This window comes from Glossina fuscipes, unplaced genomic scaffold, assembly GCF_014805625.2.
Source record: "Glossina fuscipes isolate IAEA_lab_2018 unplaced genomic scaffold, Yale_Gfus_2 0, whole genome shotgun sequence".
Classification (NCBI taxonomy): Eukaryota; Metazoa; Arthropoda; class Insecta; order Diptera; family Glossinidae; genus Glossina; species Glossina fuscipes.
This window is the reverse complement of record NW_023998414.1, coordinates 5836453-5859809: the sequence shown is the minus strand read 5'-3', so window position 1 is coordinate 5859809 and position 23357 is coordinate 5836453. Positions and strand designations below refer to the sequence as shown.

At 34.1% G+C, this 23357-nt stretch overlaps 1 protein-coding gene across 6 annotated transcripts in view; it reads right to left on the bottom strand.

Annotated features, from left to right (window-relative positions):
* Positions 1 to 2759: 2759 nt before the first annotated feature.
* Positions 2760 to 23357, bottom strand: part of LOC119638602 (ras GTPase-activating protein raskol) — a 210676-nt gene continuing 190078 nt past the window's right edge. For 4 of the 6 annotated variants that reach the window (XM_038035488.1, XM_038035506.1, XM_038035498.1 and 1 more), the window contains 6 exons: positions 15204 to 15324; positions 8401 to 8528; positions 7156 to 8343; positions 4710 to 7091; positions 4323 to 4638; positions 2767 to 3173 (listed from right to left, as the gene is read on the bottom strand). In XM_038035488.1, the coding sequence (XP_037891416.1) occupies positions 2957 to 3173; positions 4323 to 4638; positions 4710 to 7091; positions 7156 to 8343; positions 8401 to 8528; positions 15204 to 15324 (4352 nt within the window). In that variant the 3' untranslated portion in view covers positions 2767 to 2956. Of the gene's footprint in view, positions 3174 to 4322; positions 4639 to 4709; positions 7092 to 7155; positions 8344 to 8400; positions 8529 to 15203; positions 15325 to 23357 lie in introns of all 6 variants that reach the window. The other 2 variants (XM_038035472.1, XM_038035479.1) reach the window with 2 other exon arrangements.

Here is a 23357-nt window from a genome sequence, read left to right as displayed (position 1 = left end):
CCGTTTTTGTTTGATTAATATTTTTAATATTTTATTTAGATTTTTTTTGATTTTTTTTTTTTAATATATATATATTTTTTTTTATTTTATGTTGTTTTGGTTTTTCTATGCAAGTGATTGTTTATACTGAAATAAAATCGTGTCGACTAATAACTCTTTAGTATATTTGTTGAGAAAGTAATTTTTTTTTGTTTCTTTTTTTTTTTTTTTTGTTTGGGTGAAAAGCGAAAATTTGTGTTTGCATTATTTTAATGATTAATAAAGATTGTATGCCTGGGTGTTGTAAGTGTAGCTTAAATTTTTAAAACTGTTTGATCTAAAGGTGGTTCTCATAATAATAATAATAATAATAATAATAATAATAATAGTAATAATAATAATAATAATTTATATAAATGTTTATATTTTGATATATATTTGGTTACTAATATTTTATTAATACACGTAAAATATTCATGTATGATATTAGAAAACAAAAACAATTAAAAAAAAATTAAAAAAAAAAAGAAATTAAATTTAAATTTAAGTTAAAATCTTAATCGTAACAGACTAAAAAAAAAAAAAGGCTCTACAATTCAGTATCAACTTTAGCTAAAATACATTCGAACGCAGTGAAATCCCTTAATATATTACGTAACGCTTATATTTTCCATTCATTTTTCTAACTTTGATACTCAAACCCCTTGAGGACAGCGCGACTTTGGCAATGCACATACATTATTTTATATTAAAATTTGAAAATAAAAAAATAAATAAATTAAGATAACAGAGAAGCTCAATTAAATGATTTCGAAATTTGAAGACAAGGAGTCTAAAGGAATATTTTTGAAACTTTTGTTTTTCACTTATTGAATGTTAATATAAAATTTTTTTATTATTAGTATTTTCTTCCCATTTGCGAAGATTTATTTATAACAATTCTTATTAATGTCTATTTTAGAAATTTTAAATTTTTCTTTTGCAATTTTTTGAAAAAATTTATATAATAAATTTTAAACGCAATAGACTTTTTGCATATGTTACTATAAAAATATGTTTTCAAATCTCAAAAAAAAAAAAAAAAAAAACAAAACAAAAAATTTAATTAAAAACAAAAAAAAAAATGAAGCTAATCTATGCTGGCTACATAGAACAAATCTCAATAAAAAAATAAAAAAAATAGAAAAAGTACCCACCACCTTGAACCAATATATAAGAATTGCAAAGTGCTTGCTTAATGAGCGTATCAACTGACCGATCAGCACCGTACTGACATGGTAAATATTTATAATGAGTTTTCTTTAGTTGTTGCTTTTATTTTTTGTTTTTTTTTTTTAAATTTTATTATAGGCTGACTGACTGGCTGTAAGACTTCAGTTTTTCATCCTTTTTTGCTGATTCATAATATTTTCAAATTTTAGCTTTCCATCTCGACCGTGGCGAGCATAAACTTTTCAGTAATGGACGAAAGACAAACATACTAAAATTTTAAGGAATAACCTTTAAAGATATGACTTCTGGACAAGCACTATGGAAACTAAGCAACATTGACCCTAAATGAACTCTTAAATATCTATCATTTCAAATAGTTTTATGAGCAAAAATTACGACAGACATTGCCTATTGATGTAAATATAAATAAAACATTTTCCAAGCTTTTCTTTCTTTTGAACTTTTAACTATTTTAAATTTAGTTATAAAATATTCTCGTCAATTTTCAACGTTAAGTAAAAATATATGTTTATCTCTTCATCTCATTTTTATTGTTTTGAAAGAGCTATCAACAGAAAGACGTCATAAACGGACAAACTTGAAACAATTAAGATTGCTAGAATCTACATATACATATATTTATATATCTTTCTGTATATTTATATGTATGGTTTCTAAGCATAATAAATTGATTGATTTCTCTCACCCATTCAAGGTAGATATAGCATTACATAAGATATTTAAAAAACTCATTTTTATGTTTAAAACAAATAAAACTACTATAGTGGGCCAGGACTCAGCATAAAATACCCCAAATCTCCGTTATTCATGTAATAACGTTTCAAAATGAGGCGTTATATAGGAAATGATCGAAAAATGGGGTCAGATCTAAACCATTTTTGACAGCGATCATCCCTAGGCTGAAACACATCAGTATACCACATTTCATTAAAATATCTCGGACTGACATGACTAAATTGATCCAGAATCAATTTCAGAATAATAAGCGTTTGGTCTACCTCGAAGTCTTTCTAAGTATTGCATACATCCGCACAAACTTTATACACCACAAGAGATGTAGGGTATAAAGATATGAACAAAAAATCTAAGCATATATAAAATTTTAGAAAGTAATTGCTTTACTGAAATCTCTTTTAGATAAATGAAAAAAAGAAAAAACCAAAAAAACCAAAAAACACAAAAATTAATAAATTACAAAAAGTAGTATAAATTATGAAAATATTTAACGGTAACTTTACAAAAGAAAATTAACTTAAAGATAAAATTGGAAGAAAAAGAAAAAACGAATTTTATATGAAATGTACAAAAAAAAGCTTCTTAAAAAGGTTTTTTTTGTTTTTTTTGTTTTTTTAAACATCTTTACTGTACAAACAAGCTTAAAAGGGTGCTCCGCTCTTCACACTGTAGTTTTTATTTGATCTTTTTTCTTTAGTTATTATCTATGGATTTTTGTTTTTATTATAATTTTTTTAAGCTCTTTAAGAGTGTTATTTTGCTCTTATTTTTGTAGATATATAATAATCTTGCTCTTCTTCTTCTAAAAGTTAACGTTTTTTTTGTTTTTCTTTTTGTAGCATAAATACAATCTTAAAAATTTTTAAATAAATTTTCTCTTTTGCTGAATTTGAGGAGAGAGCAACAGAGAGATAGATAAATAGAGAGAGAGAGAAGGAAGGAGCATGATTGGGAAATTGGAGGAGGCCGCGGAAGGGGAGCGAGATTATTTTGAGTTAAAATTATTTATTTATTGTTGCGTTTGGTTTTGCTGTTGCTGTTGTTGTTGCTGTTGTTGAGTTTCATAACGCTGCCGTAAAGCCGTTAAAGCACTTAATAAACGACTATTGGTAGCATCTAAAGCTGCTATTTGCTGACCCTGTTCCTCAATGACACGTTGCTTGTGAGACAAAGCTAAAGACATTTTCAATTGTTCACGTCGCAGCTCCTCTTCCATAGTAATCAATCTGTAAAGAAAAACAAAATTAAAATAAATAAATAAATAAATAAATAAAAATAAAATAAATAAATATTATTCGAAATTTTACTTAACATGTCCGAAAACAGAAAAGAAATTATACTCGACCTACGCCACATCTCTTAAGTCGAGGGCAAAATAGGTAGGTAAATAGATTGGACGACCTATGACGATCTTATTACTTAATACAGATTAAAAACTCAAGATCAACTTTAAAACTGTAAATGAAAAATTGCCAAAAAGTTGGTGTTATATAAATTAAAGAGGAAACTGTAAACATGCTTCTTCTTATTTTGTTTAGCATTGTTTAAACAAGTAAAATTGATTTTCTTATAACTTCGTAGTTGAAAAACTTATCGAATATACAGTATAAGTTAAGGAGAAATTTAAAAAAGAAACTTTATGTTGCCTACTATTTGGCATAACATTATTGTTTTCTCGATAAATGATGTCTATACAAGTTTATTAAGTTAGTAACTTCTCTCGCATGTACGCCTTGCTCAATACAGTTATCGATCCGCAAATTGTCTGGCAATTTATTTATTATGGATATTAGAAGACTGCATGAAAGAGACTGCGTCTTCACTTTGAATATCCGAAGATATCTTATGATTGTGTAAGTGCATCAAAATACTAAACATATTATTTGTTTTTCAGTCAGACAACTTTACAATCGATCCTATGAGCAATAGCGACCCTTCACTGTACAATCACACAATTTGCGTATTCGCATATATGCGGTGATAGGTTTTCTTGCTTAAATTTATTCTCTATTTAGATTTGTATAATAGTTTGTTTGAGTGGACAGTAGCCGTCTGAAAACAGACCTCCAAAATATTTGAAAATTGAAGCATATTTTTATTAATTATAATACAATATATGTACGTAAAATGTAGTTAAAATTTGAAAAAGAATGAGAAAAACGGAGTCGCAGACAAAGGTACGGACATCATTTAGCCACTTCGATATTATTACACTAAGATACCAATGTACATTTTACAATGTCGCAAATAGAATTGTTCATTATGGTATTTATCTTTCCATATCCGAGCCAATGTCAAGGACTATTTCAGTATTTTTGTTTCAGAGGAAGTATTTTTCAGAAATATATTTATCATCGAAGTATTCAAATATTTACCTATCGATAATGCTCCTCATGGTGGACTCCGATTGTAAGCTAAGATTATTACTACTCAAGCCATTGCTGACTGGTCCGTAACCATTGCAACGTTGCAAAGCAAACAACTCATCAGAGGAGTCACGCAACTCGGCCTCATCGCGATCTAAAGTGTGTCGCAAAGTGTCTAAAGTCTCTTGCAGCAACTGTATCTCGCCATTTTGATCATAGCTATTTAGCGATGTTTGATTAAGCTGCGTAGCCATCGATAAACCTGTGGAAGCATTACGGGGTGGTCGACGTCGTTTATTATTGCTTTCATGGGTTGGACCATGGCCTAAAGAAATGAGGAAAACGCATTTGATATTCACAGATGGATAATTACTATAAAAGATTGCTTTATCTTACCTTCCGTGTCGGTTGAGCTGTCCGACAGTGTACGAGCTGAATCTAAACTTAAACGTCTTTGATAGCGACCGTTAGAGCCAGCCAACATCAGCACTCCCGAGTTATTTTGATATTGATGATGGTTATGATTGTTATTACGTCCCGCACCGCCTATATTGGGATTATTATAAATAGCTACGGTAGTTCCAACCTGTAGACCGTTGCTGCCGCCCGAGGAATTCGAGGATGATGTCAAATAATTGCTGCCGTTGTTTAAGGGAGCATAAATATCTTCTCTTTTGAACTGAGGATTTGTCCGGGGCATGTTACGGGATGGAGGAAGATTAAGTACTCCACCACCACCGCCACCACCACCGCCACCACCACCGCCACCTACATGTGAACTAGAACCTGATGAACTACTACCAGCGCTTAAAGTGCGCTGAGCATCTAAGTGGCCATGTGAAGGAGATTTGAGTAGTTTTTGTACAGGCGCGTAAACATGATAATTATTATCGGTAGATAAGCGCTCCTCACTGGACGAAGGTGTTAACGGTGCACCGCCACTATTCAATAAAGCTGCCCGTGCAGCCACCATACCTATACTACCCGAAGATTTCTGACGTTGATGATTGTTTCCACCAAATAGTTGTTGATGTGCCGTAAATCCTACACCAAAATTTGAACGTTGTTGAGAATTCTGATGGTGCACGTGATTATGATGATGATAATGATGATGACTCTGAGCACTCTGTAACTGATAGCTGGGATTTTTAAATGCCAGCGGCGCATTGGCTGCACTTAGCTTCTGTTGATTCTCTACAGGGCTATTAGTTTGCACGGAAGAAGAGTTATGGCCTTGTGTATTAATACTTTGATATCCCGAACTACTGCAATGTGAACTTTTGGCTGATAATTGCTCTTTGGTGGAGTTACGATTGCTAGCAATCGATGGTGGATTTACCTCACCCACAACCGCATGTTCCTCGGCGTATTTGAACAGATCATCCAAATCTTCTAGATTCATGGGCATATTCGAATTAGGATTAGTATCTCGAGGTCTTTGATAGGGTGGTGGCAATGCATTGCTAGTTGTCATTTTATGGGTCAGAGGAGAGCTTGAGTGATCAGGTATGCCCAAATTTAATTTGCTCGGTGTTCTTTCGCTTAGCGTTAGGCTCAATGAAGAATTATTTAAAAGTTTATGTTGTTGTTGCTGCTGCTGTCTTTGCTGTTGAGTGGAATTTAGCATACTGACAGTTGTGCTCACCGCCACCGCGTTTGAAGAATGATTGTTTTTCATTAGGGGCGTAGGAGACTTCTTTACAAATGCACTGTTAGTATCTAAGCCAGATATTTGTATGAAGTCCCCACTCATTTCGTCATAATTATTATTATTGTTATTGCCTCGGGGCAAGGTGGTGGCTCTCAATTGGCCGCTGCCAGAACACTCGCTGTCATTGACATTGTGACTTACAGAGCTAGCGTTGGTAGAGAGATTACCATTCGAGGACCCTCCAGTGTAGTAATGACGTTCCATGGTATTATTGGCACTAGCATTGGGAGCGGGTGGACAATGATGTTGAATACTGGCTGCACTCATTAACAATTGCGAAGAACTGGCTATGGAAGTTTGTGATTGCGCGTGTTGAAGTCCACCTGCGTAACCGGGTAAAGCCGCCAAGGAATTTTGAGAATTCGATTGTCTTTTTTCCATATTATTATTGACTGAACCTTGTAGCTGCTGTTGCTGTTGTTGCTGTTGAAGTAGACCGTTTACAGTTGGATCGTTATAACGGAAAATGTTCTTTTCCAGCGAACTGGGTGTTAGTACACCACGCATTATTCCGCGTTCCGTTGCTATCGGTTTGGTTATGACAGCATGCTGGGGCTGAGCCAGCTGAGCTTGCTGAACAATGCCCGCGGCCGACGTTGTCGAGGTAGTCGAAGAAATCATCATCTCTTCTGGATTGCGATTTTCTTGATTCTCACTTGTCGCCGAGGTAGACATTAACAAATGAGGTGGTGCAAGCTGCTGGATATAGCTATTGCTCTCTTTGGCTTTACTTATCTCATCCAAAATATGTTGCAAAGGATCTAAATCATGTTGACGTGAGTCAGGCAATTTGATAATGCTTTCACTGAGCAGTAAATGCAATATAGATAATTGTTTGCCTTGATCTATATAGCCTGCCCAGTCCAAAATGGATTCTGGGCTATGATGTTCAGGTCTTGTAGAAATATGTTGTAGGAATTCCTTCATGCGAGGAGCCTCTTGTTCCAGAAAGTCGTTAAGAAATTCCATGAAGTTCTCTTTGCCCTGAAAACGGGTAAAATTTGCCAAAGTTTGTAAAGTTTTGGCCACCAGAGTCAAATTTCGTGTAGCCCTTGTAGAAGGTAACTCTAAAAAAGTAAAATAAAAATATAAGAACTTCACTAACTCTTTTCTTATGTAGCATCAACTTACCATTCGTTATATTAAAAAGACTGGGCGAGAGAATAGCTGGACAGAGAAATCGTAGAAAGATCGAGGCTGATATTAGATTATCGGCCATATCCTGACGTCCTAATTGTTCTAATCTTTCTCGAAACGTAGCGAAGCAATTTCGTAGTTGGGCCGGAAAATGTTTGTGAGATTCATAAATACATTGCCAAGCGTTACGCACTGCAGCCCTTAAAGAGGCTTGTTGTCTCTGCAACGATCCGTTAGCTTTGGTTGGGTCCACTTCGCAATCGCGATCCGATTGTATAATTTCATTAATGGGTGCTGCCAGCGTATCTTGCAAATACTGTTCGCCGGTCAACTTCAGAAAAGCTTCCATACTTTTTGTAGCCAAAGAGTTTCCGCGAAATGTAAGACGTTGATCGCCTACTCTTAGCAAGTCCAATGCTACTACATCGGTTAGAAAAGCTCCCGCCAAACCTTGGGCATGCATTAGCAACACTAACGATTGACCGATATCCTCTTTGGCTTTTACTCCGATCACAGGTTCCAAAGTCTCGCATACCTTCTTATAATTGTCTTTAAGGTAGGCCAAGAAATCGGCATAGACCTGTATAGGTAAGATATCGATACTCTGGAAGCGACACTTAATACGCAAAGTGGGTATAACATCCTTGCCGTTGCGATTAAGACTGTCGTTCTTCTCACTGAGTATCTGATACCAATCTTCGGAAAATAAACGCGTGGTAACCTCATGTATGGGTATTTTCACTGAACCCACGAACATGTGCTTATCACGCTTTTTCTTCTTTTCAACCTCTCGAAATACATTCACTGTAATCACATTAATTTCAGGTATGTCGGGAAAATCGAAATATTCACCCCAGAATAATAAATCGGTTTGCAATTTAACGCTGGTTCGCCCATATAGAGTTTTATCTAGATGCAGTTCACAGAAATACTTTTTCTTTGGTGGTAAATTTTTGGCCTCGTATATCCATATCTTAAGAGAATTATCGGTGCGACGTGTATGCTCGGCATTAGGTGCTATGGATTTCCGCAAAGAATAAATCCACAAATCGCGTTCTTGACGAGAGCCACATGAATAGTAACGTTCCCCGCGAGGACCACCTCGCACTTGAAAACAATAACGCCGACCCAAAACTGATTGATGCACTGGAGCTACACCAACAGCACCGGTGCAAGAGAGATCTTAAAATTTCAAATTTTCAAAATTTAACCCAAAACAATCTGAAAAGAATGGCTTACCAATTGTGGACATTACAGCATGACTTGAGAGTAAACTTTCATGGGATCGTGAGCCGCGCAAGCCACCCGATCCTCTTTTGGTACGTTCCAATTTGGTTACTGATTTTGTACGTTTTAAAGGATTGGACCTAAGAAGAAAGAAAAAAAATTTAAAATAATTTTCAAAGGCGCATAAGGAGATTTTATAATCAAAACTTATATATAAACCCGTCAAGTTATAACTATGTAGGTAGTCTCAAAAAAATGTTGGATCTCCTTGTTACCAAAATTTTTAAAATACATAAAAACAATTCCGCCAGGTTGGGGCGACGATCTTTTCATTAATTAATTCGAAATTTCTTAACCTATGTCTCTAGTAATTGCGATTTAATACAATTAGGTAGAATTTTTAGTGGACAGATCAAATTTTAATTCCTTCAAAGTATTTTAGCGAGAAAGTTGAAACAATGTAAACGTCTTTTCATGGCTTCAAACCTATGTTAATTTGAAGCCTTTTTTTTGTAATTTTTGCCTTATTGCCATTAACCACTTTCTCTCTACTGTTTCTCCGCTGTCTTAGTTTACGACTGATTTGAGTTTCACGTACTTTTGCAAGTAACAAGCTGGAAAAAGGCTTTCATTTTTTTTTTCTTTCATTCTCTAGGAAAATGTTGATTAAAATATTCATTCATCGACTTTAAGAGATACATTGATGAGAGCAGAAAATGGTGTTTTTTGGATCTGCCTTTGTATGCTTGAAAAAAATCCATGAAGAAAGTTGGAAGTTCATAGATAATTTCGAGCATACGCTTGTCCATGATGGATTTAGAATAGTACGGTTTTGGATAAGAGGAGTGTCGCCTCTGCTAGTAGAGGAAAGAAGAAAGTATATTTTGGGGCGAGCTCAGGTCACTGCTGGAAATGATTTCCTTGTTACTCTCAGAATAATGCTTCCTCTGATTATTTGCAGCAAGAAAAGGAATAGTTCCAGAATAGGTGAGATTTTAGAACACTCAGAACGATGCTTATAAAGTGTACGGATTGTTCCCTTGCGAACTTCTCAAAGATTTGGGTACATAAGAAGATTGTGCAATTAGTGCTAAACAAGCCCAGATAGTATTCGGAGAAGAATTCTATGCGAGAGAGTTTGTGATGCAAGATGTTTGCAATATTTAATTGCAGAGCTTTTTATCTCCACGATGTTCTTCGCTTTGGTCGATCATACGATTTCAATAGATGTTTGAAAATTACGAAGGCTTGGTAAAATATCTAATAATTATTAATCAACCAAGTTTCGTAAGGTTTGCATAAGCTATGGATATTGAAGAAGCTTGATATATTCGGTGCCGTACAAACAGAAATGAAATAATTTAAAGGATCGAACATCTGCTTGTGTTTAACCTCTCGAATTTTTACCGCAGTCTAAGAAAGACCAATGTCGTATAGCTATATAGAAGATTGCTTAAATAGTCGGCAAGCGTTTCCTTTGAATGGCTAGAACTTTTGAATGATCTTAAGAAAAAAAAAAAAAAAAAAAAAAAGAAAGGACGAAAAATCGAATGACTTGACAAGGTAATTGGTGTGCACTGCCCATTATCATAATAATCATAAAGCATGCAAAGCAACCTGAACCTAAGGTTTCACTGGTAAGCTCTTAAATGTAATTATGCCTTGGCTTTGTGATTTCGGTGCATTTGATCCCGGGCCTTTTACTTTCTTCAAGCGTTGCATTCAAGCATTTGACGAACAAGAAGTTCGATATCTTAGGCATTCCTTAAAATCGTTTCAGGAACTTATTTGACCAAAACTTACACTAAAACACATTGACGAAATTCATGATGAGACGACAGAAAATCATTACATGGAATTTTTGGATGAGTAAATTTCTTATCCTAATCAGTTCTTGTTTGCTTTTGAAATTTACGCATAAACACGATAAAAGTACTATAGCCGGTCATATAAAAATTATTACAAAGTACTTTTCGCTGCATTGTTACATAATTTATGTAACCAATGAGGAAATTTGATAAAATTTACAAAGATTTTAATTTTAAAGTAAACTTTAAAATATGTTTAGTTTTCCTTATGCAATTTTTTTTTTTTTTTTTTTTTTTGTTGATATGTTTTACAATATCATTAAAATTAAATTTAAAGCATTAGACCGACAGTCAGTGAGTTGCGTATACTCTATAGTGGGCATTAAGCCAACAAATTTATACGGAAGCTGAAGATTAAATGGCAGTTTATCAAAAATTTAATAAAAAACCTGAATAAGAAAATTAAAAAAAGAAAAAAAAAAAAAATTAAACAAGTGAGGGAATTATATTCGGTCGTGACCGAATCTTTTATACCGATCGCTCTTATCCTAGAGTAGAGGAAAAAAAGTAAGAGAACTAAATTTTCATGCTCCATAATGTAGAGTGAGTGCGGCTGATTTTTTCTACCTTCAAAATAAAAGTTTCTGTTGGACACGCGTGTAGGAGTTGTGGGCTTGGAAAAGTTCAAGTCGCTTTCAAATTCTTTTATAAATTTGCAGGCGATTTCTTACTTTTCGCTTACGCGAGAATGTTTACCGCAAATACTACACTACAGTTGCGCGGACAGACGGATGGACAGGCGTAGATGAATTCCAGACTTGAAACTTGCCAAGAATATATAGAGTTTATGTGATTTTTGACGCTTGTCTCTGCGTTTTATAAAGGTATTCCAAAAAAAAAAAAAATTAAATTTTGATAGTCTATTATATTGAGTAGGCGTGGTCAATTTTTCTATTTTAGTTACAGTATTGCCCGTGGACTTCGCATTCAAATTTTTGGGCATTTATTTGTTTAATATTTACGAGTTATAAGTTATGAGTTCTCAGTTAACATGACGCTGTGGGTGTGTTCCTCCACCAATTTGGCCCATTCTCGACAACGATTTGTGTACTAATTTGAAGTCGATAGTTTTATTTTTGCAATCAGAAGTATATTTACAACAGGCATTAGACAGACGGACAGACAGATATGCTTAAATCAATTTAGAATTTGACACTTGACAAGAATATATATATACTTTGTGAGGTATCTTAACCTTCGTTGTGGGCGTTACAAGCGTTTTAACAAACCGAATATACCCCTAATCTTCTGGTGATGGGGTATAAAAATGAAAAATGAAAAACTTTAGCTAATACAAGCAAAAAAATGCAACGAAAAAAAGGAAAAAAGCATAAAAAAAAGAAGTCAGCAAATCTCAGGCAAAGAGCGTTTGTTGGCCTATTGATAAAACATCCTGGAATGTGTGCAACACTTGTTAGTTGCGGTACGGAGTCACTACTTTTCTTCTTTTTTTTTTTTTTTTTGCGAGATTTTCTTTGCTTAGCAGTAGTGATTTTTATTATTATTTAATGTGTTCGACTCTATTTGCTTAGGTTAACAGCGTGAAAGCTGTGTGCAACTGCTAAACGAATTCTTGCGAGTTTTTCATTTCATTTGCTTCGAGTCATGTTTTGTAAAATTTTTCCGTTTTTTTTTTTTTTTTTTTTTCTCTCTTCGGTTTTGTTTTCTTATGGTTTAAAGCCAGTCAGTCAGTTAGTGAACCAACAAATCAAGTTAACCACCATATGACGACAATGATGGCAGCGCCTACCATTTTTACTCAGAGATGTTAAGTTTTTGTAAATATCACAGAAGAACGCTGTTAAAAAAGCGAGTTAGTTGGTTTGCCGATTCATTTGGTCGGTTACTTTATATTTGAGCTTTGCCTCATAGCCTGGCCACGTATTAGTAGCATTTACATAGAGTCGGTAGATACGGCAATAGTCAGCAGTCAGCAGTCAGCAGCCGGCACTCAGCTGCATTCATAAATTGGTGCAAATTCTAGTCTATGTTTAACAGCAAACTATTTGACTTGAGTTGAGTGGCACAAGTGCATGAACATTGTGTGTGAATATGCCAGGCAGTCAACCAACCAGCCAACCAGGCAACCAGTCTCAAAAAAATATCTGCAAACCAAGCAATCACTGTTCGTGGTGGCATATATATTGAAAGGTTCTTTTTTTTTTTTTGCTTTTTTCAAGTCAACACATATTTTGTTTGCGTTTTGTATGTAAACGTTCCCCGTTCATAATAATATATTAAGGCGAACACACAGACGGACGCGCACGTATATGTATCTTATTTACGAGTTAAGTTGACTTTTGGCAATAATATCATGAAATTTATTTATTTTTTATTCTTCTTCTTCTTTTTCTACTTTGTGCCACAAATTTCTTAGAAAACCAAAGGATCGTGGACTGTCTGTATGCTTTTGTTTTTGGCAAATTTTTTTTTGTCAGCAAAAAAAAAGAATAGAAAGCAGTGGATGGTGTTGACTTCTTATAGATTCTGAAGACACCACAAAAATGCGTAAGCGATTAGTGAGATGGGTATTGAATTAGCTTACAAAAGATCAAAAACTCTAGTGATTATCACCCTGGCGCCAATCAAGAGATGCTAGCACCCTAATAGGGAAAATATGATATATGATCGTGGAGTAGCAAGAGTGCTGCATAGCTATACGAACACTTGAATGTTCTTTAACAAAAGCATCGACATAATACGAGTAGGGTACTCCCAGCCTGGGCCAGACAAGGGACAAGGACTTATTCTGCGTTTATGAATCGCATCACATTGATCGCTACATACAAGGCAATGTTCGTGTTCGCAACAACAGTGCGAAACTATGAACATGTTAGAGACAATCGCTATGCACTCTGAAGAGATTGTATCTCTTCATCTCTCTTTCTTTATCTTTCCCACATGCTATCGCTACAATTTGTCTGCATGCGGGCGGCACCAGCAAGGATTCAGGGTTTAATGTGCCTTGCCAGTTGGCAAATAAGAGATGTTACTATATTATCTTTTATCTGTGGTCTATATACTGTTTTATGATCTTGATTGTCCCCTAACAATAGAAATGGAAGAAGATCGGTTCTACTTCTCTCTCTTTTTCTCTCTCTCACTTTCTATTACTCTAATTTTTATTTTCCTGGTACGAGGACAGAAGCTGAAGTGCCGTTGCCGACACTTGGTGCCAGTTCCTTGACTCTCTTACCCATTAAATTCTTCTACGCTCATGTAATCAGAAGGATCACGAATTGTTTGCATAAGGCTGACCTAATAGTAATGACCTCAGCTGAGACGCACAGCGTGTAACATCAACTAGTGATTGATTATGCCAGTTAAACATTCCTATGCAGATAGATAATCCAGATAAAAACTATTAGAAGGAATAAAAATAAATATGACAATAGTAATAAAAATAATATGTATTTTCTATTTTACAATGGCCGAGTTGGACCGATCCCTGATCAACTCACGCATGACGCATCTTGCGAATGAAATTTCTCGAAGAGGATGCAAATTTTCATCAGTAAGTTATGTTCAGCGATAAAGCGTTTCGTCAATGTAATAACTACTTAGCGGACAAAATTGAGGCACAAACAGCAACGCGATACCTTATTAGAAATGTGAATGCTTCGGCGCAGTTCATTCCGCCGTAACACTGGTAATAATAGAGCGAGCGGGAAAGCCAAGACGTGTTAATCAATGCCAATTGGACAGTAGAAGAACTTAATATTTAGACGGTGGACCATAACGTAAAGTCAGCTAAAGGAATATGGTATTTATTGGGCATCCTTGAGGAAAAATCCTATAGACACGGCAACAGACTGTGTCGTTGCTTCGTTGACGCTCGAACTACCAATGTTTTGCGCATAGCTATTTCTGCTGAAAGGTATAAATTCGATCCTCTTCTTCGGGGAGAAAAGAGACAGCAAAGTTGTTCAATATACATGGAAGCGGGCACACTTGCAACAATTACTATGGGCAATCATTGTGGGCGTATTAGTTAAATGAAACGTGAAAGATGTCCCGCCAATCGAATATTTTCTCGAGATTTTTTCAGTTTCCTATCTGTTGAGTATGCTGGTATGTGGACAGATCGCAGTCGTTTTTAACATTCGACTCTCAACACTGTTGATCCAATGTTTATCCCAAGTTTTAGGTTACTGCCTTCACTATCAATATGATGCGATACCTTCCTCTTGATATATATTCTCCTCCCCATGTCTTCTTTCTGACTGTAACCCAAGTTGGTTGAACGATAGTTAATTAAAACAGTTATACGTTTAAATGAAAAGTATTTAACTTGAGCAGGCAGCATAACTGCCGTTAACTTTATGATTTCTGGCAAAGAAATATTGGAATGGGCGGAAAGTAAACGCTTGTGCATAAAAACTGATCGTTCAAAGTAGACGCAGGTAAAGAAAGTTTAAAGTAGCAATCGGGATTTGATTTGTAATCTGTGCAAACTCTTTTCTTCTTTGGGATTCTATTTTCAATGCATTCAGCATAAGACAATATGTTGACGAGATAAGTTTACAATTATACTGAATTTGTATTTAAAAAAAAAACTGCTTGCCGTCTACTAGTCTTTAGCTATAATCTTTAATGCATTGCAATGAGTCATTAGACTTTAAACCACTTATGACGCGGTAGTAGATTAAATCTTCTTGTCATCTAGAATGACTTGAATTGAAAATGATTCTTAAATGCATAGACAGACATTACGTATAGTAGATGTGAAGGCTTGATTTTCTAAATTAATTAACATCTGTCCCTTGGTCTGTTTAATATTTTATTAGCAAAATGTGAGTCTATCTCAAGTTCTTATATATATCGCATGTGAGTCTATCTCAAGTTCTTATATATATCGCATACGCACGCAAGAACTTGACATCATCCTGTATTAGCTGCAAATGGTGTAGGGTGTAAAATGTATAAAAATTCGTACATTTTCTTTACCTTTTTGAAAAGAAATTCGTAAACCTTGATGTTGTATTGCTTTCTTGTTGACTTTGTTTTTGACCCAGTATTGGTGTAGCTGGCGCTGAACCACGTCTGCAGGCTTTTTCATAAGACGTATCTATAAATAGAAAGTAAAAAAAAAAAATTAATTAATTTAGCATAGACACACGCACACATTTTACAACAAGTTATCAATTATATCGATCAGCATCGCCTGCGTAGAAAATGTTTACGTAGCTCTATTAAATATTTATAATAATTTTTAGATTGATATGCTCTTTATTATATAATACAATATACCGTATCATTTGAATGAAATTGAATGAATGGAAAAAAATTCATGGCACTTGCTCTAGTCAATGCCTTTGAAGCTGCGTTACCTTGGAACTTTGGCAACCCTATTAACTCTGTACCGTAAAAGCTGTGACGTTTATTAAGCGTTCGCTACATTTTAAAATATCATTTCAATTGAGTCGATGACGCTGTGATAAATAAAATTACTGAATAAAAATCCGCTCTGCTAATTTCATTGTTTATGACGTGCCCCGCCACTTTGGTCGAATAATTGTCGATTAAATCGATGGTACTCTTTAAAGAGTTGAGATAAACCGGTACCATCATCCCAACTGAAGCAAACGGAGATTGAATCATTTTTGAAGAGATTAAATACTGAACGAGATATGCTGCTGTACAAAGGATACCAAAGCCTAATGCGGTGCATTTGACGAAACTGAAAGGGCATTGTGCACTGTGAGCTGCACCGGACGATTGATCCCATTCTTTAACATTTCTTATCAACTAATGCGACTAACGCGTACAATTGCGATAAAGCGTCCAGAGTTGATCAATAGGAAATGAATCGGTTTCGATCACGCCTTTGGCGGAGGGAGTTACGCTTCGCGACGTGATCAATTAAAGCGCATTGAAATTATAAGAAAAGTCTTTTTTTTAAATTTTTCGATTGAGAAAATGTCAGGAGCTTTTTTCGTATTTTTTTTGTGGCCATTAAACTTGGATAGACTGATGTAACTACAACCCATATGGATGAGTTTTCAAATTGAAAATTCTTAATAAAAGACATACCGAGGTTTACAACTTTTTTCTAAAATTATTTCAGTTTGTTTGTTGTAGGGCGTGTCGATGGGTGGGGAAGTAATCCCTTCCAATCTTGATAAATGATGGCATTCTATAATAGGCTAGCAAAGCACTGGCAGGCAGACATGATTGCAGTTATTCAATATCCCAGGCTGATCGACCGATCAGGAGCATATGCACATTTTACGAAATTTTTGGCACACGTATTATTCGGTTTTACCCGAACAATATTATTACGCACTTACTTATCTCTTGATCGTAGTAAGCATCATAACATTTTAATTATACTGACATTGAGGTATATAAGCAAGATAGAAAAAAAAAAAAAAAACCTAGGCATTATGAAGATTTCATCCATATAAATAAAAAGTGAAATCAAGCAATGAAGTCATCGAAGAGAATTAAAGCAAAAAAAAAAAATGTTTTAGAGAAACTTAACAAAAAACCAAAAAAGTCATTATTTTGTAAGCAAAAAAGAAAAAAAAGGAAAAAGTAAAAGAAAAAAAAAAAAAAATAAAAACTAATTTGTTAAATATTTTAATTATTGTTTGTTTATAATGATTTTAATCTCATACATCTTTTTGTTTGCGTTCGTAATCATTAGATTATAACATGTAAGTGAGTAGTAAGTACGTTTGGTGTTTTTTTTGTTTTTTTTGTTTTTGTATTTTGCACAAGAGCACTCGGTTTAAGTAAAGGCACTTAAAAAATTGCTACTCACACAAAATGGTACAGAGAACCGTTAACTGCCATTAAACGGTGCGATTAAATTACATAAGTAATTACTGATGATAAATAACACGTTATACGTGGGTTAACTATATGCAGTTATAACTCAGCCAAGGCAGAGTAATGAGTGAAGGAATGTCAGACAATACATTACGTAAACCAGATACACACATGTACATATCTATTATTATTATTATTATTATTATTATTATTATTATTTTATTATATATTTGTGATTGTTATTATTATCAACAAATTCTCTTAATAATAATGCTATTGTTCTTTTTATTTCTGAATTTTGGGAGCGAGAAAAAAGACCACAAAATTCTTTTATTTATTTATTTATTTATTTATTTTTTTGCTCACATGACATGACAATTACATGATTTAACTTTGAATGCATACAGTGTTGTGATCAATGCTGTCATTTGCCGCTGACAGTTTCCGTCCAAACGCTCACATTTTAATGTAACCGATAAGTTGCATAGATTATTAGACTTCAGATCTCGAGAAGAAGAAAAACTACTTTTTATTATTAGTTCCAATTGTACAGTGAAGGGTTGGTTACAAAATCGAACGGTAAACACAGACTGCTTTAATAACTATTTAGATTATCATAATTCCAAGTTGACTTGACACAAGTGTTTTGCCACTACCACCAACCAGGGAGTGATATAATCATTAATATTAAGCTGAGGAAAAAGAAATCCATTACGTTTTCGTTCGATGACTAATTCAAATTCATGCTCACTGGAAAAGTGAAATTTCGCATTAAAAAAAAATTCTTTTGCTATTTTTTGTTTGGTCCATTTTGGTATGAGTTGCAGGGTGCTCAAAATGGAGGTCAACAAAAAGAAAATTTGGTATTTTTTTTCATTTATTTATTTTTTCTTATTACCATTGTGTATTATATAAAAAGCCCGCTGTGGCCAAAATACATATGACAATTGAACATATTCATGTTTCGTTTCATATAAAACACCATTCGTTTCGTTACCAGCTCCAATCTATAACATTTGGTGCCTAGAAGATTTAACAACCGGAAACGCGCACCAAGGTCCGAAGTCAACAATAGATAAAAAAAAAAAATTAGATCAAACAACAATTTCCCAGAGACTCGACTACATATTAAGGGAATAATTATTTGTGCATTGCTTGAAAGACGTAAAAAGTTAAATCTTTGAGTCAAAAACTGCGATAATTGTAACACTCTTGATTATTGCACAAAAGCCTATAAGCTATAGACATATAATCAGGAAATTGTCGAAAGGACACTTTAAGAAGTGACTAGCACGCCGCGATATACGATTGTAATGTCGGTTTCCATATTGACCGGAGGCAGAGTTGTGATGTATTACGCTAAAAGCACAAACCTAGCAATTTTGTTCGGCAACCTACCTAATTCTGCGAGCACTACCATCTCTCGTACACAAACACACTTCCATACAATAAGATGTCTGTGAGATCATCAGGATTTGAGCTACTCTCGAACTCTCGAGATGCCGTCAATGTGGTGTAAACAATCAAGTTCCCTGTCAATAATGACACCCACACACACCCACATACTTAAATTGTCCACAGATTGTCATGCACTTCCTCCCAATTGAACTAAAGAAATTGTTCAAATACATTGAAAATGATAAAAGACCAAGACCTGAGGCTTGAGAGATCTACATCTCACCTGCCCTAAGGAATGAAATTTGAGTTTTAACTTTCTGGATGTTCGTTATTTCAATTTTTGAAGTCGTCTTAATCGGATTTGAGTGTGTTTACTCAAATCGTAAAGGATCTGAGAATTTCAACTAAAAGACGGACAGATAGACGGACATGGTTTAATCATCTTTGAATCTCAGACTGAACGTAGATTTCTTAATTATTGTTGCGTAGGAGACGATATATTCGATCAATTCTCATATATATAATATATATTTAATTTTTAGGTAACGATCAGATATGGTGGTCATGTTCCCTCTAAGAGGATAATTGATTTTTTTTTTTTTTTTTCGTTAATTAAGATTAAAGCAACAATTTTACTTTAGTTAAAAGCTGAGTTAACGAAGACCTAATATCCTTAACAGTTGCACTGACAAGTTGTGTGTGACGGGGAATTAAATAAATAAATTCATTTATTTCTCCTTTTTTTTTTCTTTGCAGTTAAACATGCAAGAGAAACTTTAGACCGAAATGAGTTATAAAGACAATCAAGGTAATAGCATGTGTTACCAAACGAAAGCAAAATAAAAACAATACAATATGATTAAAAAAGAAAACCAACAAGAGAAATAAGAAACAAAACATTCCGAGAATAGCTAACAAACGCACACCTTTAAATAAGTTTATGAATAAAGCTCATGAACGTATATACATTTAAACTGACACACAATGTGGCTTTTAAAGAAAAATGCGTTTAATCACCACTTGGCCTAATCCATAAAAAATGTACAAAAAGAATAAATAACTAAAAGCAGAAACAACACCGAAAAACATAAAAAATAAAAAAATAAAAAAAATAAAAAAATATATATATATATATATATATATATATATACATAAATAAAATTGAAGAAAAAGAAAAACTGCAAATAAAAGTTAAACTAAACCGCGACTTACACTTAAATACTACAATCGAAGTACTCGAGAATATTTTCATTTATTTCCATTTATTTATATGAGGTTCAGAATGCCTTGAAACTTTTTGCTTTATTAAAAATAACCACCCCGGCGCGTTCATTTTCTCCGAAATTTCAGGCATAAATAACATTGATATTAACGTTTTTGTATGCTTCCAGTTTCAGTTGTGTACAAGTTGCCGTTCCGTGTACAACATCAAAGTTGATAAAGAAAAAAATTGCGGCAGAAACTATGAAGATGGCTTAAAATGGCTTGAAGGGAGAATATAGTTAGCGATGGAATAGCTTTAAAAATCGATGGCATCGCTTAAAAATGATTTACACGATGTCGTGGAAGAAATTATAGTCCGTCCATCTTCAGCGAAAGTAAGCCAGGATCTTCTACTGATTGCGCGAGAGATTATTCTCCAAACCTGTCTTCCTTCCATCATCATGTTTAAAGGTCAGCAACTCACAAAAAAAAAATGATTTGTTGAGTATTTCGCCGTGAAACCCCACAAATCCTATCGCGAGAGCATCAACAAGCTGCCTATTGATAAGAGGCAAAAGACCACAGATTATAAAGAGACATTTTTCGGTTATTAGGCTTTCGAAGAAAAGTATTTTTTAATTACGGAGACTTTATTGGTACACCTAACGTATAGACTACGGTGTAGATGCTTACAAGAATACTTTTAATATTAAAAAAAAAATTTTTTTTTTCATTTAAATTTCACAAGCAAAAACGTAGTACACATATAGAGAGATGCAGTACATTAACACAAGTTCAGCCAAAATATTGCGTGTTAAACGCACTTTAAATTTACAAACATAACAACTCTCAATATATATATATATATATGTATGTATCTATAATAGCACGCATTGCATAGCACATGCTCTTGCTAACTTTTTTTTTAGCGTATTTTACACTGCGTTGCTACGCTTCTAATAGGAGGGTAGTACGTTTGCAATAAAAGGTTTAGAATGTGCGAAAGCTGAGGACTCTTTATATAACGACTTTTCAAAATCAGACTTTAGCAATTCAAAAATTTCGACCTACAAGAATACAAGGCGGATCGACAGAAAGACAAACAAACAAACTCAGATCGATTCTGAAAATGGTTCTAAATCGAACGGGATAATAAAAGGCGGGGTAGAGCTCAAACTTAACCTTGTATCATAAATCAACTAAATCGACTAAATTTTTTATAATCAACCAAACCATTTGTACGGCTTATCAACAATGTGGGAAAAAACATTGAAAGCTTTTGGTATCATTTACACTAATCAAATTTTGTTGTACTGGTGGGTGGTGGGTTGTTGAAAGCTGATAAACAAGCCCATGATTTCAGATCTAATTATGAATGTTTATAGAAGAAATATTCAGTGAAAGAGTGATTTTCATCACTTCATCACTATTTGATTCAATGATTTGCTACCAGCTTCGATAATTTGTTGCATCACTTTCTCAGTGGCCCTGATATCGGCACGACAGTAATAAGGTTGATCGATTTATCGTCGAAGGACAAGCATATGTTAAATTAGAAATTACACGCATAAGCAGCTAGAGGGGCAAGTAGGGTGAAGCCTTCGTAGGTAAAGCAAACCCTTATACAGTTTGTCATCACCTGTCAGCCGCTTATGTAAAGATTTCTAGTTGAAATTTTCACGATCGCAAGATTCGAAATAGAAAGTTGAAATGCGGCACAACCTCATTTTAATTAAAGACCAGAAAAAGTTTGAGATTCTTGCCTGATACGTTTCGTTTCACTAGTATTTTCACATGATTAGTCGAGTAGCGAAGAATTGCGATCAACAAGTCGAGTGTTGACGTACATGATGATCATAGCTACAATGAGTGCTTAGTCAGTAAAGACGTAATAGCACTTTCCAATCGATCACACGCATCAACTAGAAGGCGGCCACTACTCTCTATCTTTTTCTCTTTCCTTACGTTTCTTTAATCGTCACCATCGTGCTACGCGTGTATAGAGCACATCCTTTGAAACCTTGGGTATATATATATATATATATATTATAAGCTCAGAAACTGCTTAGTGTTGTTCAATAGTTTCGAAAAATTTGAAGACAATTTCGTTCTGGACTTGCCATTCAACATTCAACATCATCGTATTGAAGAGGGGGATAAGAAAAAGTTCATCATTATGCCGATGCAGGATTTTCATGAATTATCTCTAAGGCGAAATTACTTATCGTTAGGCTGAAAACGATCAAGAGGCTGTAAATAGTTAATGCTTTTATCGGAATTTTTATTGGCTTTAATATAACGAGCAGTTTTCCCACAAACTCGGTTCTTTCCATTCATTCAATTCGTTCAATCCATATATTATCAATTCATACAGAATGACCTTTAAACTTACGTAATGCTATCTCCCATACCCATAATAATGGGTAATATTTTGCAATAAATAATTTTCTTATAATTTTAGCTATTATCACTGACTCTTGCATCTTTGTTTATGTAGTGAGCAATGGCTATAAAAACAATTATAATAAAAACAAACATTTTCTTGTTGCATTTAACAAAAATCCATAAATATTTAGTTTAATCGATATTTGTTTTCTGTTGTTTTTGTTGCTGTTGCTTTGGGTTACCTAATCAAGACAGTAATTATAACAGACGTTGAAGAAATCGTTACATTGAGTTTAACAACAAGTTTTAGTTATTGTTGTTGCAAAATTTTTCTTGGTTCATTGACCGTTAATTTCTATATTAAACGATCATTTTTGTATTCATTTTTTTTTTTTTTTTTTACATGCACTAAGTGAAAAAATAAAAACAAATGAAAATAATAATTTTACATTTCGGTCTTAAGTGAAATATTTTGTCTATTTGTTGTTGCTGTTGTTGTTGTTGTTTCATCGCAATTACATGATGGTAGTGGAAATTTTATAGGCCATGTACGGTCAAGTGTTAGCTTTCATTACATATATACCTATATGGGTACAGACAAACGCAATTCACATGACAATACTGGCCATCTGCAAAAGGGTAGATTTACATTTAATGCAGACATACACATGTCAGGAGAGTGCATTCATTTCACGATTTTTTTTTTTTTTTTTATAAACATACGGTTTTATCACCGAATCAATAGGACCAGGATTTGTCTGATAGCGCGTGCTTGATATTCGCTGCCTTATATCGATTATTGTATAAGAATTGTTAAAAATATTTTATTGATTATGGACGTGTGATTGCTCAGAACGATCTTTGATCCTGGATCCTCGTTTACATTGACTTTTCAGATGGCTGGCTAAAGCAAATACTTGTCAGTAGTCTCTCATAGTTTTTATAGTTGTAGTTTTTGTTTTCTTTATAGGCGTGGTGGTGTCGACTGCACAATCATTTCTAAATTTAATTTCTACATGTCATGTTTCAACTTGTGATCATTAATTTACTGACCAACCGACCGTCAGCTTTCCACCCCAGCAGAACGCTTGGCGAATGAATAGCAGGACAGAGTTAAAGCGCATCAGAATCTTATGTTGTTAAGTGTTGAGGGAATTTTTTGTTTTATACTAGAATTACTAGAATTTTTATGGATTGAACTTTCAATCCACAACAATTCTAGTTTTTTTTCCCCCTTTTTTATTAACGCTAATCAATTGTTTTTGTTTTACAAATATTTAATGTGGATTTCATTAAGGGTGTGAAGATAAATTCGAATTTAACTAGTAAAGACACCTACCA